The sequence below is a fragment of the Oncorhynchus kisutch genome, linkage group LG5 (genome assembly GCF_002021735.2).
Source record: "Oncorhynchus kisutch isolate 150728-3 linkage group LG5, Okis_V2, whole genome shotgun sequence".
NCBI classification, from domain to species: Eukaryota; Metazoa; Chordata; class Actinopteri; order Salmoniformes; family Salmonidae; genus Oncorhynchus; species Oncorhynchus kisutch.
In genome coordinates this window covers 3,935,764-3,951,502 of record NC_034178.2, presented here as the reverse complement: position 1 = coordinate 3,951,502, position 15,739 = coordinate 3,935,764, and the positions used below count along the sequence as shown (strand labels likewise).

At 43.5% G+C, this 15,739-nt stretch overlaps 1 protein-coding gene across 9 annotated transcripts in view; it reads left to right on the top strand.

Moving 5' to 3' along the window:
* Positions 1-15,739, top strand: part of LOC109890362 (guanine nucleotide exchange factor DBS) — a 67,227-nt gene that overhangs the window by 970 nt on the left and 50,518 nt on the right. For 7 of the 9 annotated variants that reach the window (XM_031824146.1, XM_031824147.1, XM_031824153.1 and 4 more), the window contains exon 2: positions 8,111-8,300. The exons of 1 other annotated variant lie outside the window; for it this stretch is intronic. In XM_031824146.1, the coding sequence (XP_031680006.1) occupies positions 8,117-8,300 (184 nt within the window). In that variant the 5' untranslated portion in view covers positions 8,111-8,116. Of the gene's footprint in view, positions 1-2,355; positions 2,712-8,110; positions 8,301-15,739 lie in introns of those variants that run through there. One more of the 9 variants, XM_031824145.1, reaches the window with a different exon arrangement.

The window sequence follows — 15,739 nt, the reverse complement described above, 5'->3', positions numbered from 1 at the left end:
TCAAACTCTCCTGCTGGTGTAGCCGGCAGCCACATCAAGCAGTCAGAGAGAATGCAAGTGTGTGTGTGGTCCCTGAAGCAGCCTTGCATGTCACAAGGGCACTACTTCCCAGCTCAGTAGCCTGTAGGTGCTATTTGATGTGTGACGTGTAACTGCTAGCGATTAAGACTGTTGGGCCACAAACCGAAAGGTTGCTGGTTTGAATCCCCCAGCTGACTAGGTGACCTTATCTGCCGATGTGCCATTGAGCAAGGCCCTTAACCCTAATTGCTCCTGTAAGTCCCAGAGTGTCTGCTAAATAAAACAAAAATAACTAGGTCAGTGTTGCTGTTCTTTATTAAATGTGATGTTCTGGCCTGCAGCAGCCATCTTGAAGCAGAGAGATTACCAAGCTCTGTTTACACACAGATCAATCTCTGCTTTTACCACATGTTGTTTTTTTATCCTCAGTTGATGATATGTACTAGCTATACAGGACACTTTTAGTGGTGTTCTTGTACAGTTTACACACGACCTGTGAATTCTGGCTGAATATGAGATGTTAGGCTTATCAAAGTCACTGAGGGAATGGATCTGTGTCTCTGTATAACTTTCTGGAAGGTCCCTACTGACCCTGTGATGAACCTGTGGCCGTGATCATCTGTAAGATAATAAAGTGTAGGACAATGATGAATCGTGAACTAGGTGAGAGTGACCACATAAAACTCATGGTTAATACATGAGAGGGGTGAGCCTCATGCCTACAGCAAAAATAGCGAAACAATGAGGGATTGCATGAATGATTGTCAATTAAGTAATAGTCCCTTTTTCATGTACAGTATTAGAGATTCATCTCCATATTATCTTCTTAAATTCCCATTTTGCAACTCATAATGACTTGATTCTTAACTGTAAGAACTGTTCAGATGAATTCTAATCTCCTTGATTCTTAACCGTAAGAACTGTGTTCAGATGAATTCTAATCTGCTTGATTCTTAACCGTAAGAACTGTGTTCAGAATAATTCTAATCTGCTTGATTCTTAACCGTAAGAACTGTGTTCAGATGAATTCTAATCTCCTTGATTCTTAACCGTAAGAACTGTGTTCAGATGAATTCTAATCTGCTTGATTCTTAACCGTAAGAACTGTGTTCAGGAGAATTCTAATCTGCTTGATTCTTAACCGTAAGAACTGTGTTCAGGAGAATTCTAATCTCCTTGATTCTTAACTGTAAGAACTGTGGGGGGACGACAGGCCCACTTAAAGGGATAGTTCACCCACATTTCCAAACAATAGATCATCTTAAAGTAAATTTTTTGAGCTAAGCAAAAAATGCTAATATCTGGGGTATTGGCTTACACTGGCGTTTGCTAAAAAAATCTAAACAGTTTGGAGACCGTGGCCAGGTACACAATCAAAACATGGATTGCTGTCTTACCTTGTCCAAGGACTAGCTTTGGGAGAACTATCCCTTTTTAACGGAGTAGTTCACACCAAAATCAAAGCTTGTCAGAAGTTTCCGTAACTCAGAAGTGCTCGAAAAATTCAGCTGAATTTCTATTCCAGGCAGATGGAGATGCATTGTGCAGACAAGGACCTTTCTAACTTCCTATCATGGGGAAATAACCTGTCAGTCATAGACCATACATTTCTATTACAACTCTGAACATTTTCCATAATGAAATAAATGCCTGGTGTACAGTAGCTGCCATTCCCTCTGTCTTTCTCTAGAGTGTTGGCTCTGTTGTGTGATAGTGAAGTGTTTCTCCAGACAGACCGAGAGAGTCGCACATAGAGCCTGCTTGTGAAAGATGGGCATCAGAGATCCATTGACTACCCAGGGATATTGTACTGGGTGATTGGCTCTGTAAATCACAGTTTGTTTCTATGTGATAAGAGGGGGTTGGAGAATACCCATCTTGTGTTGAGGGATACCCACTGTATGTCTGGCTGCAGATCATGCTATCAGATGTGGTAGGCCAAGGCAATAGAGTTGACTGAGGAAAGAGAGAGTCCTGATGTTGAGGAGTCTCTGAATCTGGAACTAATGCGTCCTTTATTGTCACAGCCTTGGTTTGGTGCTGCTGTGGAGGAAGTGGACAATGGCATTGTTCACAGTGTGCTCACATCGTAAACTGTCTGTGTGCGCATGCGTACGTACGTGCTTTGGTCCCTGAGCATGCACAGATTACACTTGGCTGGCTGTGGGTATAATTAGAGCAGCAGAAGGGGATTGGTGGTCCTAAACAGCAGCCAGCGCTGTGTTCCCTCCATCCCCTGTCCCGGGTCCCACCCCTCTCTTCCTCTCTGCTGTCCACCGGACGTACCACCACCACTAAGATGTGTTCCCCAGTCACACACACAGTCACAGACAGACTGGCTGAGGAGTGGAGGGGTCAGAGGCACTGGTTGGACCAGGACGGCTTGGTTTGACTCATTTAGACTTGATTTGGAGAGACTGGAATACACACTGAGTGTAGCTTAGTGCGACTTAGGGACTCCGGAACACTCACCCACGAAGCTGCATACACACACACTCTCTCCCTCACACACTCTGTCATGTCTCTGGCGGAGTTTGTGGGTCAGGGACAGCTGCAGGAGGCTTCATCACATCTGTTGTCCAGACTGGGTCAGGTCCTACACAGCCTGTCTGTCATTGTCCTGGCCCACAGAGCTACAGACAACCTCAGCTACAGACGCAAGAGCACCTACTGGGATCGCCGGGACACAGGTTAGGAGTGTGTGTGTGTGTGTGCATCGGACCCTGGGTGTGCTTCTGTGGGGCGTTCTTTTGCGGACTGTGTGTGTGCGTGCATAAGTCTGTGTGTGTGTGAAACGCTGTTGTCGGCCTGTGTTTACAGAAATGCAGGAATCTCCCTGCAGCTACTTGGGTGGTTTAATGAAGTGCAGTACTTGCCCTCGAGAGTTCTATGCCTCACATGACCCTGATATCTAGCTGATGAAGATGGCACCGAAGGAGATTTTATTTTTATTTCACCTTCATTTAACCAGGTAGGCTAGTTGAGAACAAGTTCTCACTTACAACTGCGACCTGGCCAAGATAAAGCAAAGCAGTGCGACACAAACAATAACACAGAGTTACACATGGAATAAACAAGCATACAGTCAATAACACAATAGAAAAAAATTGTCTATATACAGTGTGTGCAAATGGCATGAGGTGGTAAGGCAATGAATAGGCCATAGGAGTGAATAATTCGAATTTAGCAAATTAACACTGGAGTGATAGATGTGCAGATGATGATGTGCAAGTAGAAATACTGGTGTGCAAAAGAGCAGAAAAGTAAATAAAACAATATGGGGATGAGGTAGGTAGATTGGATGGGCTATTTACAGATGGGCTATGTACAGCTGCAGCGATCGGTTAGCTGCTCAGATAGCTGATGTTTAAAGTTAGTGAGGGAAATATAAGTCTCCAGCTTCAATTTTTGCAATTCGTTCCAGTCATTGGCAACAGAGAACTGGAAGGAAAGGAGGCCAAAGGAGGTGTTGGCTTTGGGGATGACCAGTGAGATATACCTGCTGGAGCGTGTAATACGGGTGGGTTTTGTTATCGTGACCAGTGAGCTGAGATAAGGTGGAGCTTTACCTAGCATAGACTTATAGATGACCTGGAGCCAGTGGGTCTGGCGACGAATATGTAGCGAGGGCCAGCCGACTAGAGCATACAGGTCACAGTGGTGGGTGGTATATGGGGCTTTGGTGACAAAACGGATGGCACTGTGATAGACTGCATCCAGTTTGCTGAGTAGAGTGTTGGAGGCTATTTTGTAAATGACACCGCCGAAATTGAGGATCGGTAGGATAGTCAGTTTTACGAGGGTATGTTTGGCGGGCGTCATGGCAGTATCGCAACAACCTCTTAGAAAACTTTTCAGTATTTTGTTTTTATAAGTACATTTTTTTTTTGTTACATTATTAGCTCAGGAAATGTTTTGTCATTACATACAGCCGGGAAGAACTATTGGGTATTAGAGCGGCGGTAACTCACCAGAACTACCAGCATTACGACTTCCCTGGAGCAGATCCCTTTGTTCACTCTCTCCAGAGCAATTGAACTTATTCCGGAGGCCGACCCAAACATCGCCGGCGGAGGAGAGGCATTCGAGGCGGCCTGCTGGTTCGACTTAGGAGGCGTGCATACCACCCAGGCATGCACATATTCAATCTCTCCCTATCCAAGTCTGCTGTCCCCACATGCTTCAAGATGGCCACCATTGTTCCTGTACTCAGAGGTAACTGAACTTAATGACTATCACCCGTAGCACTCACCTCTGTCATCATGAAGTGCTTTGAGAGACTAGTCAAGGATCATATCACCTTACCTGCCACCCTAGACCCACTTCAAAAGACCCACAGACGATGCAATTGCCATCACTCTGCACTCTGCCCTATCCCATCTGGACAAGAGGAATACCTATGTAAGAATGCTGTTCATTAACTATAGCTCAGCATTCAACACCATAGTATCCTGCAAGCTCATCATTAAGCTTGAGGCCCTGGGTCTCAACACCGCCCTGTGCAACTGTGTCCTGGACTTCCTGACGGGCCGCCCCCAGGTGGTGAAGTTAGGAAACAACATCTCCACTTCGCTGATCCTCAACACTGGGGCCCCACAAGGGTGCGTGTTCAGCCCCCTCCTGTACTCCCTGACTGCGTGGCCAAGCACGCCTCCAACTCAATCATGAAGTTTGCAGAAGACACAACAGTAGTAGGCTCGATTACCAACAACGACAAGACAGCCTATAGGGAGGAGATGAGGGCACTCGGAGTGTGGTGTCAGGAAAACAACCTCTCACTCAACGTCAACAAAACAAAGGAGATGATCGTGGACTACAGGAAATAGCAAAGTGAGCACCCCCCTATCCACATCGACGGGACCTCTTTCTATTCTGGTTAGAGCCAGTTTGCGCTGTTCTGTGATGGGAGTAGTACACAGCGTTGTACGAGATCTCCAGTTTCTTGGCAATTTCTCACATGGAATAGCCTTCATTTTTCAGAACAAGAATAGACTGAAACATTTCAGAAGAAAGTACTTTGTTTATGGTTAGTTTGAGCCTGTATTCGAACCCACAAATGCTGATGCTTCAGATACTCGACTAGTCTAAAGAAGGCAAGTTTATTGCTTCTTTAATCAGAACAACAGTTTTCAGCTGTGCTAACATAATTGCAAAAGGGGTTTCTAATGATCAATTAGCCTTTTGAAATTATGAACTTGGATTAGCTAACATAACGTGCCATTGGAACACAGGAGTGATGGTTGCTGATAATGGGTCCCTGTACGCCTATGTAGATATTCCATAAAAATCTGCCGTTTCCAGCTACAATAGTCATTTATAACATTAACAATGTCTGAATATCCAGATTTCTTTCCTATGTTATTCTACTGTATCCGCTCTGTATCCGTTCCACTCTGACATCGCTCGTCCATATGTATATAGTCTTAATTCATTCCTTCTTAATTTGTGGGTATTGAGTATATGTTGTGTAATTTGTTAGATATTACTTGTTAGATATTACTGCACTGACAGAGCTAGAAGCACAAGCATTTCGCTACACCTGCAATAACTGCTAATCACGTGTATGTGACCAATAAAATGTGATTTGATTTAATGGATAACCTCTCTGGAACCACCCTGTGAAGAGCTGAAACACTTGTAGAGGTCAACATACTGAGAGTATTTCCAATAGTGCTGTAGTTACAACTACTGGCCTCTATTCACAAGTTTTGTACACTAGATAGTCTCTGTTGTGTGTGATTGGGCCAGGATGGCAGCTGGCCGTTTCTGCTGCTGGAATAAGAAGAGACAGAGCTGCAGGAGCAGTCAGGTCAGGTCAGTGGTTCTGCTGCTGGTCTGAGACAGAGCTGTAGGAGCACTCAGGTCAGTGGTTCTGCTGCTGGTCTGAGACAGAGCTGTAGGAGCATTCAGGTCAGTGGTTCTGCTGCTGGTCTGAGACAGAGCTGTAGGAGCATTCAGGTCAGTGGTTCTGCTGCTGGTCTGAGACAGAGCTGTAGGAGCATTCAGGTCAGTGGTTCTGCTGCTGGTCTGAGACAGAGCTGTAGGAGCATTCAGGTCAGTGGTTCTGCTGCTGGTCTGAGACAGAGCTGTAGGAGCATTCAGGTCAGTGGTTCTGCTGCTGGTCTGAGACAGAGCTGTAGGAGCATTCAGGTCAGTGGTCTGAGGTCAGTGGTTCTGTGAGTGGCAGTGAAATATTCCCTTTTGGTTTGTTTCAGGTTAGTAATGTTCAAGTGTTAACATCACGTTGGAAGTAGAGGTCTACCGATTATGATTTTTCAATGCCGATACCGATTTATTGGAGGGCCAAAAAAGCCGATATCGATTAATCGGCCGATTTTATATAATAAAAAATAAAGAAAAAATGTATTTGTAGTAATGACAATTACAACAATACTGAATTAACACTTATTTTCACTTAATATAAAACATCAATAAAATCTATTTAGTCTCAAGTAGATAATGAAACATGTTCAATTTGGTTTAACAAAGTGTTGGAGAAGAACGTAAAAGTGCAATATGTGCCATGTAAAAAAGCTAACGTTTCTGTTCCTTGCTCAGACAGAACATGAGAACATATGAAAGCTGGTGATCCTTTTAACATGAGTCTTCAATATTCCCAGGTAAGAAGTTTTAGGTTGTAGGAATTATAGGACTATTTCCCTCTATACCATTTGTATTTCATTAACCTTTGACTATTGGATGTTCTTATAGGCACTTTACTATTGCCAGTGTAACAGTATAGCTTCAGTCCCTATCCTTGCTCCTCCCTGGGCTCGAACCAGCAACACAACGACAACAGCTACCACATCGAAGCAGCGTTACCCATGCAGAGCAAGGGAAACAACCACCCCAAGGCTCAGAGCGAATGAAGTTTGAAACGCTATTAGTGCGCGCTAACTAGCTAGCCATTTCACTTCGGTTACACCAGCCTCATCTCGGGAGTTGATAGGCTTGAAGTCATAAACAGCGCAATGCTTGACGCACAACGAAGAGCTGCTGGCAAAACGCCCCAAAGTGCTGTTTGAATGAATGTTTACGCGCCTGCTTCTGCCTACCAAGGCTCAGTCAGATACTTAGATACTTGTATGCTCAGTCAGATTATATGCAACACAGGACACGCTAGATAATATCTAGTAATATCATCAACCATGTGTAGTTAACTAGTGATTATGATTGATTGTTTTTTATAAGATAAGTTTAATGCTAGCTAGCAACTTACCTTGGCTTACGGCATTCGCGTAACAGGCAGTCTCCTTGTGGAGTGCAATGAGAGAGAGGCAGGTCGTTATTGCATTGGACTAGTTAACTGTAAGGTTGCAAGATTGGATCCCCCGAGCTGACAATGTGAAAATCTGTCTTTCTGCCCAGGCAGTTAACCCACCGTTCCTAGGCCGTCATTGAAAATAAGAATGTGTTCTTAACTGACTTGCCTCGTTAAATTAAGATCAAATAAAGGTGTAAAATAAAATTGCCGCCCAAAAATACCGATTTCTGATTGTTATGAAAACTTGAAATGGGCCCTAATTAATCGGCCATTACAATGAATCGGTCGACCTCTAGTTGGAAGACTCTGATTCGTTGTGTTTGTGTTCTATGATTCAGGTGGCTCTGTTGGTTGGGACAGGGGTTCTTGCAAAAGCGCTAGTGTGGGTTGGTTTCCTGTAGGTGCTGGTACTGTGTTTTGTTTCAGCCTCCCTGTCAGAATACTCTTTATTGTGAGTAGCTGAGTAAGAGAGATGGCTACAATGTGACTGGAACCTTACAGGAGTCTTGTTGTGTGGGTAGGGTGGAGAGGTCTGTTTCTGTTGCACTGTAGCTGAGTAAGGCAGTCAGGTAAATCCAGCTCAATGGCAGAAGTGAAACAGTGTGTGTGTGGAGGCGTAGCTCTAAGGTAAAAAAAAAACTCAGAGAGGACACACAAGGCAAAGTGGAGAGAAAGACCGACAAAGTGTTGAGAGCTACTCATTTTTACTGCAGCTGTTTGGAAGGTGGGAGAGGGAGGGAGAGAGAGCGGGAGGGAGGGACATCATAATATAGAGGTGTGAAGAGAAGGATGACAGAGCTGCACTGGTTCATATCTCTGTGACAGGTGGTGATGAGGACGGGAGAGAGTGATGAGAATATGAAGGAAAAAGAGGAGAAGATGGGAGCGAGGGATGAGATGGAGGTGCGCTTGCAGTCCAGCGGACACGGAAGAGGAGGAGGAGGATGTGTCCACATCTCTCTGGAGGAAGTGAAGAGCTTCTACCGGTTCTCACAGAGCTGTCAGCGCCTGCATAGTGAGTGTGTGTGTGCATGTGTGTGTCATGCGTAGCTAGCTCTTACTCTCACTGTTTTGAGACAGTGGTGAAAGTGTGTTTGAGTGAGCCTCTGTGTACTGTACTGTGTGTATTACCCAGGGTTCTATGTTTACAGTGTTAAAGGGTCTGTTCAGCCACCCACCAGAGTGTAATAACATACAGTACATAACCTTGTAATGCTTGGTGGAGTTTCTCATCATGGCACTAATAAGCACTGACTTAAACATCCGCCTATTGGTCAACTCTGAAGTAATGCATTACTGGATGAGGCTGGTCTGAATGTTTTATGTGCCAGGATGCAGGACCTACATGATGAGATGTGCAATACAAGTGACTACAGTGAAAAGGAGATGAACAAGGCAAGCTGTGTCAGGGAATGGATCCCTATTGTGTTCAGTGGTAATTGTTACATGGTTATATCCTTATTTGCTCAGGGTGTTGCTGAATATGCATAGGAAAGGATCATGGGAGTCCGTGTTAATCCAAGCCCCAGCTGAGCTATACTATTATAGAGGGCATATTTGCCTGAATATTTGGACATAAAACATTCACCCTGCCTTGGACTACAAAGTCTGTTAAACTGATTTTAATTTTAGCCTCATTGATGTGCACCTCAGGGACTTGGATTGCTGTGTCATGCTGTCAGGGAATGGAAGCTATTTAAAGGTATAGTTCAGCCCAAAACCAAAAGTTTGCCAGATTTTCTTATATCTCTGAAGCCGTCTGAAGTTGAGCTTCAGAGATTGTTTTCCACACGCCGTCTACTGGGTAGAACTCGCTAAAGAGAGAATTCTGCAGGCACCCGTCCTAAACAAACAGGAAAGATTGGCACCATGTTATTGGATGGCATTAGACGGTGCCAATATTTCCACTTCGTTACACAGTCTTTGTATGCCACTCACATTTCTGCATTCATTTCCCATTGACGTCAATCAGTGGTGGTCGGTGCCGTTTAAGATGAGGGAGGTCGATTCATTATTTTTTATGAGCATGACCTTATTTCTATTACAGCATATTGGATGACTGTCATATTCATATTCCATTCACCCAGATCAATGTAACATTGATAGGTTTAGGCTACTACATGATACTCTAATTTCCCTATACCCATCATGAGGTTGCTACAACCTAGCCTATGAATGAAAGTTTACAACATAGGTGCACAGGTCAAGATGATAATTCTTTGTAATCAAGGTGACAGACAGTGACACATAACTGCCTTGCACACTCATGCCTGCATCTAGCTGATCTAGGGCGTAATCATTAGTCCAACAGTTGCAAACAATAGTTTCTATTGGACAGAATTTGGCTATGTTTATCCCCGTTTCATTTTGTTTGCTTCCGCTTTGAGAAACTTTTTTAAAACGGAATTGGCGGAATGAATACAGACCTAATCACACACACAAACACAGTTCATTTTCATAGCAGCCACATACAAACAGCATGATCACTTTGCTTGTAATTCCTTCTCGCATCTACGTGCTGTCCTCTCTCACCTTTTCCCTTCGCTTGTGGACTGTAGTACAACACATCAGCTGTCTGTGACCAGGCAAAAAAAACTTTCCAAGCCAAAGCTTCATATCATAACCACTACGCACAGCCTTCATAGTTGTCACCATATTATCTAACGTCATAGTCAACATAGCTAATAGAACTAACACATTAGTAAACCCGCTACAATCATGCAGTACAGTGTACAGTCAGCAAGTACTTTCAGCTACACCAGCAGGCCCTGGTGGCAATAAATGAATTAAACCAAAGGCTTACCTTGACTTGGAAGAGTTCCAGTGTTGGATAGCCGTAGCCAACTAGCTAACATAGAAGCCTTCTCAGTTTGAACCGGGTGTTTGAATAGGTTAATCTAGCTAGCTAGCTAAGTAAGTGAAAGCTAGCTAGCTCTCACTCTCTCCCTCTCTCTTGCTTCTCCTTCATTTTTGAAGAAATGTAATTGTCACGACTTCCCCCGAAGTCGGTCCCTCTCCTTGTTTGGGCGGCGGTCGACGTCACCGGTCTTCTAGCCATCGCTGATCCACTTTTCCATTTGTTTTGTCTTTGTTTTCTACACACCTGGTTTCATTCCCCAATTACATGTTCATGTATTTAAGTATTTAACCCTCTGTTTCCCCCATGTTTTTGTGCGTGATTGTTTCTATGTTCATTCGGTACATTATGGCTGGTTTTCGACGGGTGCTGTTTTCACCCGTGCGTAATTGATTACCGTTTATTGTTGGTCAAGTGTATTGTGACCTTGTGCCTTTATTTTGAGTAAAGCACGTTGCTCACTCATTCTGCTCTCCTGCGCCTGACTTCATGCACCAGCTACACCCACCTTCTGACAGTAATTGTTCAAAACTGTTAAACTATTGTCTTTCTCTCTCTTTATGTCAACTACTAACCATATTTTATGCACTAGCTGTAGCTTATGCTTTCAGTACTATATTAATTCTCTGATCCTTTGATTGGGAGTACAAAATGTCAGTTCATGCTGCAAGAGCTCTGACAGGTTGGAAGATGTCCTTCGGAAATCGTCATAATTACTGTGTAAGTCTATGGAAGGGGGTGAGAACCATGAGCCTCCTAGGTTTTGTATTGAAGTCAATGTATCCAGAGGAGGACGGAAGCTAGCTGTCCTCCAGCTACACCATGGTGCTACCCTACAGAGTGTTGTTGAGGCTACTGTAGACCTTCATTGCAAAGCAGTGTGTTTTAATCAATTATTTGGTGACACATATTTGGATACATTTAGTATAGTTTTATTTTAAAATTATAGTTTTTTAAATTTTTCACTTTAAAAAATAATGAAATTCACTGAGGGTCTTCCCCTTTCCTCTTCTGAGGAGCCTCCACTGACATCCATGCATTATTTACTTAAAAGTCAGAGTTTCAAGTGTGGATCTAATGGTAGGATTCAGCCCTAACAACACACTATGGGCCGGTTTCCCAGACAGATTAAAGCTAGGCCTGGATTAGAAATCATTCTCAATGTCATCTTCAGGACCAGTATTTATCTGTGTCCAGAAAACTGTCCCGATACATTTTCCCCCACTTTTGTTCTGTTACACCTCAATCCCATGACCATGATTCCTAGCCATTTATATTTCAGTTTCCTTTTCATCCCATAGAACACCCTCTCTATCTGTCAGTGTCGATTTCGGTTTCCTCGGCCCAGCGGAGACCTTTCCCTGACCTCTGAACCTCACTGTGACCCCTCTGTAGCGCTCTGCAGCGTCAGCATCTCTAGATACTGAACAGCCCAGGCCCAGACACTTGACACATAGGCTACCCCCTTCCTGTCCTAACCTTGATCCAACTTGTGTTACTCCAGTCCAGTGTAGACTGTTGTGTGCGTCCTTTGGTATTGTGCTTGTGAAAGAGGCGATATGTTTTTGACTCGGCTACAGTAATGTGATGATGCTTTCTCTGTCAGACTCGGGTAAGAGTTCAGTGTTTGTCTTGCTAAGAAGTGGCATGGATAATGCTGTTTTTTTGTCTGTGCCTGATTGGATGCTGTCTGTTTCTTTATGATTGAGCAGGGCGTGTGCAATAGGTGTTACATTAGGTTGACTGAATTGTCTGTGACACTTTCTGATTAATCATTGTCCACCATGAAGGCTTGTCTGATTGTTTTGGCTGTGCTCTCTCTGCCTCTATCCTGTTCTCTTTCTGTTTGTTGTTCCCTCCCTTGTTTTGCCCTTCCATCTTGTCCGCCATCTGTTCTTCCATCCCTCCTTTCCAAATTTGTCTGTCTTTCAATGTGGTCGTATACTAATCCCCACAGCTAGTAATCCCAGGTGTGTCAGGCTATTAATAGTGTTTTATACATGATGAATGTTGGAAGTATGATTATTTAATCATTATCCCAAATATGTGTTACGACGCCCAGGTTCCGAGTAAGAAAGCTTGATAAGAACACACACACACAAGCCTGCCTGCCCTGGTAGCACCACCCAGGCTGCTGGTGAGGCGGACGTGACTGGGAGTGGGCAGGAACAAGCAAATTGGCCTTAATGACCGTCTGGCATTCTGAACTGATGCACATAGTGACGGAGAAGGATATAGAGATATAGAGGTTGAGAGACGGAGAAGGATATAGAGAGGTTGAGAAACAGAGAAGCGGAGAAGGATATAGGGATATAGAGAGGTTGAGAAACAGAGGGACGGAGAAGGATATAGAGAGGTTGAGAAACTGAGAGAAGGATATAGGGATATAGAGAGGTTGAGAAACAGAGGGACGGAGAAGGATATAGAGACATAGAGAGGTTGAGAAACTGAGAGAAGGATATAGGGATATAGAGAGGTTGAGAGACGGAGAAGGATATAGGGATATAGAGAGGTTGAGAAACGGAGAGACGGAGAAGGATATAGAGATATACACCTACACAGATCCCACAAGCCTTAAGTCACACCTCAATGTTGATTTTCCTGGTAAGTTTATGGGGGGAGGGAACAAATGGTGTTTGAATAAAGAGATGGGGAAAGCCTGGCATAAACAGTCAATCAGAGCAGTTAGTCTGGTTCCAGTCTCCACCATGCCCCCCCAGACCCACTGTTTCATCTCAGGCCACTAAAAAAGACCAGTACATGTTTATCAACCACAACAATGACTTCCTTCAACTGAACAGGCCTGCCAACGGCCAGCACTAATCTCATGTTATTAGTCACGTTATAAATTAAACGTTGATATCAACCGCCGAGATCACGTGGCAAACTCATTCCACGGAGGGCCGAGTGACTGCAGGTTTTCACTCTTCCCTTGTACTTGATTGATTAAGTAGTAAGGAACTCCCCTCACCTGGTTGTCTAGGTCTTAGTTGAAAGGGAGACAAACCAAAACCTGCAGACACCTGGCCCTCTGTGGAATGAGTTTGACACTTGTGGCCTAAGTACTAAGCTGTTGTCAACAAGTTCCGCCCAGAATAAAGCTAGTATGTTTGACCCTTGGATTACTTAAGACAGGTCGATTTCCCTCACCCACAGGACCAGCTTCTGACTCACACATAATGTACACACAAACACACACTTCACAGTTGTCTCAGAGACCGTGGGGACTCCACCCATAACACTAACATCAAGTCATGTTAATAGTACCTGGCTCCAGCTGCTATTAGTCATGTATTTAGTTCCATCAGTCAACAACAAGACAATCCATCCTCTATTGTTCAAATGTACACAAACTATTCAGAAGGAAACTGCATCACACAGGTACAAGTGTTGCACGAAATGCAAACAAGCCGAGAGATTACCAATAGATTGGTCTACATTGTAGACATTGACAGAAGCATCTAGTCCAGGGGTGTCAATGTTTACAATTTACAACATAGCAGGCCAGGCATGGGTCACAACTAAGTTGCCTAACAATCTGTTTCTTGGAAATGAAATGCTAACTGGTCTGTTGTGCACCATGCCTCATGTGTCCCAAAGCAATCCAGCAGCCACAGGAAACTGTCTGTTTATAAACTACCACTTCCTTTCCTAGAGTCAGCGTTCAGTGTCACACAGATCACACACTGTCCGTGTCTACTTCCCATCTTCTGCCCTGGATTTCATATCAGTTATCAGGTCAGTATAGATATATGAGATGAGACGCACCCCTACAGTGGGACCATGTGACAGGAAGGCTGTCAGCCGTCCCATAATACAGTAGAACAGCTGACAGGCTGAATCTCCATATGCTTCCTGGTTCCTGGGACTGTCTTCTCATAATGGGGACAAATACAGTAACGGCAGTCTATTTTCATCGCTACGCCGACAGAGAGACAATGTAAAAGGATTTGGATCAGACACACTTGGTGTGCTTCCCAAGTGGCACCCTATTCCCGTTATAGTGCACTACTTTTGACCCCCCTACATAGGAACTAGGGAGCTATTTGGGATGCAAGCTTGTTTACTCCTGAGTCTGTCCCTGTTGACTGACATCAGATGTGTTTGACTAATTACTGTAGGGCCGGGATTGATGTCTTTCGAAAGTAATTGAAGTGATGCATATTGTACGCATATTTATGCGTAGCAATAACTCAGATAACATAACTCAGATAGCATTACCTATGTTATTGACCTGTTTATAATCAAGTTATTATAATGCTGTGTAACATGAGGTAGATAAGTATTGGGGAAGGGACGGGGAAATGATTGAAAGGGAGGGATGAAGTGGCCCTGGAGCAGAGAGACACACGGTAACAGGTCAATGATCCTTTTATATTATCCCATGAAACCACAGTCATTTGTCTGCTGTAGTCTGGGAGCCAGAACCAGCCTGACAAGAGGTTGCTGGTAATACTCTGTCTCTAGATATATTGGACTGTGGGAGTCTATAGGACACAGACTGGAGAGAGAGAGATGGGATGAAACCAATTAATTTAAAACCCCATCGTCCCTCATCTCTAATATCGCAGTCATTTCAGTTTTTACTTTAAATGAAAAACCTAATGCCACCCTGTCTGAATACTGCCTGGGATTATACAACATCCTGTATGTAGAGGGGGTCTCCTAATCTGTTCTGTATTCTATGTGGAAACATGTAGCACTGTCAGATACATGACTTCATAACTAGGTGGCCATCTCATAAAGGACCTCAATGACAATATAAATAGAACTAAAGAGGAAGTACATGACTCTGTCCTCTCCACCATGGCCAGACAGACTGTTGTCTCCTATGTCTGGATGGATGGCTGTAGCGTGAGTCGGGGGAGGGGGGTTGATTGTAGAGGTCGACTGATTATGATTTTTCAACGCTGATACCGATTATTGGAGTACCAAAAAAAGCTGATACCAATTAATCGACCGATTTTTTTTATTTTTACATTATTTAATATATTTATTTGTAATAATGACAATTACAACAATACTGAATGAACACTTTTATTTTAACTTGATATAATACATCAATAAAATCTATTTAGCCTCAAATAAATAATGAAGCATGTTCAATTTGGTTGAAATAATGCAAAAACAATGTTTTGGAGAAGAAAGTAAAAGTGCAATATGTGTCGTGTAAGAAAGCTAACGTTTAAGTTCCTTGCTCAGAACATGAGAACATATGAAAGCTGGTGGTTCCTTTTAACATGAGTCTTCAATATTCCCAGGTAAGACGTTTTAGGTTGTAGTTATTTTAGGAATTATAGGACTATACCATTTACCATTTCTCTCTATACCATTTTGTATTTCATATACCTTTGACTATTGGATGTTCTTATAGGCACTTTAGTATTGCCAGTGTAACAGTATAACTTCCGTCCCTCTCCTCGCCCCTACCTGGGCTCGAACCAGGAATGCATCGAAAACAGCCACCCTTTTTTAATGAATGCACTTGTGATTCGATGATAAATTAACAGGCATCGCATCGATTTATATGCAACGCAGGACACACTAGTTAACTACACATGGTTGATGATATTACTAGTTTAACTAGTGATTATGTT